Source organism: Calonectris borealis, chromosome 9, assembly GCF_964195595.1.
Source record: "Calonectris borealis chromosome 9, bCalBor7.hap1.2, whole genome shotgun sequence".
Taxonomy (NCBI): domain Eukaryota; kingdom Metazoa; phylum Chordata; class Aves; order Procellariiformes; family Procellariidae; genus Calonectris; species Calonectris borealis.
In genome coordinates, this window is record NC_134320.1 from 17981232 (window position 1) to 17987231 (window position 6000).

A 6000-nucleotide genomic window follows, 5' to 3' on the forward strand; every position below is an offset into this window, starting at 1 on the left:
CCATCAATAGAAACTCTTCTTCCAGGCCATTCCATGCCTGCCTCTGCCATTAGTGGGAGCATTTGCAGCCTGGTCAGCGTTTCTGATATGTAATTTAATAGAATAAATATTTGGCTGGATGCAATTCACATAAAATCATCTCCCTGGGACGGCCATCAGCTTCGGTGCAGCAGACCAGCTGGGCTGGGCTGGGACGCAGGAATTACTTGCCTGAGCACGTTTTCTATTCCTTGCAGCACTGGGAAAGGCAGGGGAGCAGAGCAGACGCAGAGACACTCACCATGCTCCCTCTCTGCCAGCGTCGCAGTTTTCCTAGCAGCAGATCCCAGCCGCAACAAATCCGTGTTAGCAGCTCCTGGTGCTCCTGCCCTGGTTGCAAGGCTGACTCTCAGCCCCGACCCCATCACCCTCGGGGGTCAGGCCCTCTTTCTGTGAGGTTTTGCATCCTCCCCTCCCAGCACAGGGGGCATCAGGGCAGAGTCCTGGCACTTTCCACAGAGGATGTGGGTTCCCCTTGCAGACTCGGAGGGATGAGACCAGCACCTGAGCTGCTGTGATTCAGGACTCTTCCAGCTGTAGAAGGGCAAGCCCAAATCGGCTCCCACAACCTCCCAGTGACATCAGCACCCCTAAGCAACCTGGGAGTCCCCCTCCACAGTGCTGCCACACCAACCCCACCAGCCCCACCACCACCAACCATGTCCCAAGGCTTAGGTTCCCCAAGGGCAGGATTGTCCCTGCCCACCCTGTCCAACACTCTCAGAGCCACTTTCAGCATGCTGAGTCCCTCCTCTTCCTCACGCCCTTCCTCACGCCCTTCCTCACGCCTGGATAAAGCTCCTGGACGTAAACCAGGCAGCACGTCACGGCTCTTCAGACGTTAATTCTGGGGCTGTTGAGGAGCTGAACAGAGGGATGCTGGTTTGGCTGCCAGAATTGTGGTGAGGACTTGAGATGCTAGGCAACATCCCACGGCCGAGCCTTCTCCAGCCACAGCTCCTCAGGGAGGGCAAATGCCATGGCCATGAGACCACAGACCTCGTGACGGGTCTTGGAGCGAGGGGTGAGGCTGGGCTGATGTCAGGCTCCAGTCCTCCCATCGGCATTCCCCTGGGTTTCTTGGCACACTGAGCAGGAGCTGGACAAGCAGTTGGATGGTCTGGAAAGTGCTGAGCGAGCTCACAGGGCACGGTGAGGCTGCAGGATTACTCATTTGGCCTTTCTGCTTCTGAAGTGGTGTGGATCCAGCCAAATCACTCCAGAAACAGAACTGCAAAGTGAGGAATTGCAAAGGGCAGGGTGGCTCTCAAGCTACCTCCTTGTCCCACCTACCAGCTCAAGTGTACAACAACCCTTTAAGTCACAGCCCTGTTTTACTGCAATCCAGGCTTGGCAGCAATCATAGCATCTGCCAGGTCTTTGAGATAGCAGAAGGATCCCTCCACTTGCCTTCCCTAAGGAATCTGGTAGCACCATGGTCCCCATCTGGAGCACAGATCACATAGGTGTAAACCAAGACTAAGCACTTCCTAGAGTGCTTGAAGTCCCACCCTGGCTCACGTGTTTTGCTGAATCCATGCCTGACTTCAGTGTCAGTAGATCTGGGGTAGCTAACCCTGGATGAAAGCCTCCACGGCCCCATAGGGTGCTATACACAGTTCTGACTGTCCATATTCATTCCCAGTGGGCAACAACTCATTCTTTACATCAGATGAGCCTGTTATTTGCAGGATGAATCCTCCAGCCTCTCTGGAGTAGAGGTCCAACACACGGGACCTTGGCAAAAGCCCGCCCTTTTCATCAATGGCTCTCCACCTCCCTTCGTAACAGGGCCATATGTGCTGCAGCCCTGCCCTGACAGGTACCAAGAGTTTGACCCTTTCCAAGCTCAGTGGAGACTCTTTGGGCCTGAGACCCACCTGGGCTGGTAGCCCAAAGTGTGCCTAGAAAGTCCATGGTCTCATGGCCGAGAGCATTCACATTATCCTTTCACAGCCTCCAGCAACGATGGGGAAGGAGAGGGCAGCTAGGAGGCTACTTTTTTGGAGCAAACTGGGGGACTAACTGGGCCTTGACTGCCCATGACCAAACGCAGGATGGACTTCCGCAGAGCCCGGACAGCAGGAGCAGGGAGCTCCCAGCTGTGAAGATGCCTCCTTCCCTGGTCCAGCATGGGGTCTAGCGGCTCAACTTGGTTTCAGTCCTGTCTCATTGCCAGCAGAAGAATGGCCTGTTCTGGACAAGCTGCCATAATGGTGGGAGCCACACAGTCACACTCCAGGGTGCAGGTGCGCTGGGGAGATGCAAGGGGAGTTCGAACCTTCCGTCCTACCGTGAAGGTACTGCAGGCCCCAAAGGTGCAATGATGGATGGTGCTGAGCAACGTGCATTCATCACTGCAGGTAGATTATGCCAAAGGCCTAGCAGTACCTCCTGGGACAGCTGCCTGAAATCCTCCCTTGGGTGTCCCAGGGTGCCATGTGGAAGCAAATGTCAGGACTGGGGTTTCCATGGGCACCTGGGGAAAGGGGGCCCAAATCCTGGAAACCAACAGGTTCTACTGACCCATAGACAAGACACTTCTCTAATCTATGCCTCATTGTCCACAGCCACAGAAAGCATGGGACATCCAGAGGGCTTGGTATGGCTATTTTTGACTCTTGAAGAGCTGGAGCCAGTTGTCCTGGGGCTGTGAGCAAAGAACCATGCTCTGTGCTCCAAAAGCATTGCCAGAATAGCTCAGACAGCAGAGAGAGGGGAAGAGCCCAAAGTCATGTAGCAGGTTAGTGACAGAGGCAGCACTAGCACTGAGGTCTCCTGGTCTCATGTCTGAGCCATCAGGCTCAGAGAAACACAGGGTGGCTCCTACTTCACACAAGAAACTGGACCACCCATGCAGGCTTCAGACTGGCCTCTTTGTCCGTGACTAGCTTCACAAGGGCTGAACAAGGTTGCCCTGCCATCCTCATGGAAGAGCAATAGACTGCCCCTTTCCCAGGAGGGCAAACTGCTGCCACCAGAAATGGTTCCACCAGGCAAGGAAGACATGAAAGGAGTTGGGGCTGCCGTTAGGAAGCAAAATCCGTCAGGACAGATGCGTTCCTTTCCCAGACAAATCTCCAAAGACCCGTTAGCGTAGGGGATGGGGTGTAATGCCCAGCCTGCTCCAAGCTCTGAAGCACAATCTGCCAGGAGAAGGTGAAGATGGCAGAGAGGATGGGCTTTATCCACCGAGAAAAGAAGAGTTGCCCTCTATGGAAAAAAAAGACACAAGTGACCATGTGGTTTGAAGATAACCAGCCATGTGGCATAATCTACAGGGATGTCCCTTTTCGTTTGTTTCCTACGTAAGTGCTGGGAGTAACTCTCCTGTCCTTTTTGTCCCCAGTGTGCGGCCGGCCAGCTCGTCCTCTGCCTGGGATCATCAAGCGCATCATTGGTGGGCGAAATGCAGAGCCTGGCTTCTTCCCCTGGCAGGCCCTGATTGTGGTGGAGGACATGTCCCGGGTGCCCAACGACAAATGGTTTGGCAGTGGGGCCCTGCTCTCAGACTCCTGGGTGCTGACGGCTGCCCACGTGCTCCGCTCCCAGCGGCGAGACAAGACTGTCATCCCTGTCTCCAAGGAGCATGTCACCGTCTATCTGGCCCTTCATGACGTGAGGAACAAGATGGAGGCTGTTAACCGGACAGTGGAGAGGATCATCCTCCACGAGGAGTTTGACATCCAGAACTACAACCATGACATTGCTCTGGTCAAGCTGAAGGAGAAGGTGACTATGGGGAACTACGTCATGCCTGTCTGCCTGCCCCAGTTTGAGCATGAGCTGGAGGGTCCTCACCCTAACACGCTGGGGCTGGTGGCTGGCTGGGGTATATCCAACCCCAACATCACGGTGGACGAGATCATCAGCTCGGGCATGAGGACACTGTCCGACATCCTGCAGTACGTCAAACTGCCGGTGGTGCTGCATGCGGAGTGCAAGACCAGCTACGAGTCGCGGTCAGGGAACTACAGCGTGACCGAGAACATGTTCTGCGCCGGCTACTACGAAGGTGGGAAGGACACTTGCTTGGGAGACAGTGGAGGAGCCTTTGTCATCCAGGACCCGGGAACCCGGAGATGGGTGGCCCAAGGGCTGGTCTCATGGGGTGGCCCGGAGGAGTGCGGCAGCAAGCAGGTGTACGGTGTGTACACCAAAGTCTCCAACTATGTGGACTGGGTGGAGAAGAAAACAGGCTCTTCAGGGAGATGGACATTTCTGGAGCCAGAGCTGGAGAGATGAGTGACTAAGCAGCCTGCTGCTGCAGCTCCCTTTCTTGTTGTTGTTTTTTAATATGCTCCAGACTCTGGTCTTTCGCAAGCAGTAGCCACGATGCTCAGCGCACGCCAGGCCTTTGCCAGCCCTCCACGTCATTTGTTTCGCTTGGTCCCACGTCCCTTCACTTGCGCTCTTAGGAAAAGCTTGCTAGGGAGGTGGGGGAAGGGAGCGAAGGGCGAGATCTCAGCCAGCGTCCTCAGCTTGTGCTACCCATCTCCAAACCTCACCCACGCTCCCGGGGAACCCCCCTCCAAGCCAGGACAAAGGCACAGCGATGGAGGCAGCATTTCCCTGCCACCAAAGCTTTGGGCCGTGCACAGAGAATTTGGGTCATGCACAGAGAATTGCCTCCATCCCCAGGGTTCTCCAGCCGGATCCTCCCTTCAGACGACGCAACTGCAGGAGCTACAGAGGCTACGGACAGTGCGGGAAACCTAGCTGGGCAGGCCTGGACCTCACAGGTCCCCCGCCTTTTTTGTGCAAGGAGTAGTGAGAAAGCCCTGGGGGTTTACTACTATTTTTACTTGTAAACAAATGTCCCTGCCTGATGGCATCTCAGGTGATATCCACTTGGCCCCAGAGATGTGAGGATGCATCCACATTAGCCCTAAACTTCAGCCATGGCTGAAAAGCTAATGGTTGCCAAGACGGCACCAACCCAAATGGGTTACCCTTACCTCACCATGTGGGATGGGTGTCCCACAGAGGACACTAGGACAGGAAGCGGGGTTTGGACTCAGTGTCATCCTCACCTCCAGCCACCAAAACTTCTCCAGTCCTCCATCACCTCAAGCCCTCTCCAGTCCTTCCCCCAGACTAGCTCTTGGAATGGCTTCCAGCCACAGCAGACCTCCCAAGGAAAATTTTCCAATACACAAGACAGCATCACATCCGCTGTACCTAAGCAATACTTATTGTCAGCAGAATCATTTCAGATAAAATGCCCTTCCTCGGGGTTTCACCTCTTCTTCAGGGGCCTGGATAGTCCTGCATGGCAGTACATTCAGTCTTGCAAGAACCTAGTCACTGTTAAATGGCTTTTAAGGCCACTGATTTGGCCGATTTACAGGTTACGGATGGTGTTCAGTGTTTGTTCATGGCTCTTCTGGCCTATTGCAGGTGTCCAAGTCGTTCTAGACTGACCCCAACTCACCTAACACACCAGAAGTATTCATATCTTCCCAGCCTCCTTCCATGGCCCATGCAGACAAGTAAGCCCCACCAAGGAACAAAGTCAGGTGAGCTTACCTTCCCTGGGGATGTCATCTCCTTCACTTGCCAGCAAAGCCCTCCTATAGCTGTAAGCAACATGCAAAAATTGCCTGCTGTCCTCTCTGCATGCCTGTAGCCTCCTTTGGGCCTATCCTCCTCCTCCTCCTTTGGTTTTGCGGTGCAAGGAAGGAGACAACAGTGAATGAGCCACTGCCATTTTGCTATCATCCAAAAAGCCATTTGTAGAGCATGTAGAGGGGCAGAAGGCCTAAGGAAGGTTGAACTTGCAGACACACTACGACTGTACCCTTGGCTATGTCATGTAACTGCAAGGTATTTTTTTTATATATATATATATATATATATTTCTTTTTTGATACTATGTTCTGTAAAATACCCGATGTCACGTAAGGATGGTTCTGTGTAATCTTCCTCCTGAGAACAAAATAAAACCTTGATACGTACTGA

At 53.9% G+C, this 6000-nt stretch overlaps 1 protein-coding gene across 1 annotated transcript in view; it reads left to right on the top strand.

Moving 5' to 3' along the window:
• The window catches only part of LOC142085344 (mannan-binding lectin serine protease 1-like), a 28014-nt gene extending 22014 nt beyond the window's left edge, over positions 1–6000 (top strand). Inside the window, 1 exon segment of the mRNA XM_075157121.1 lies at positions 3389–6000. Within this exon segment, the coding sequence (XP_075013222.1) occupies positions 3389–4284 (896 nt within the window). The 3' untranslated portion in view covers positions 4285–6000.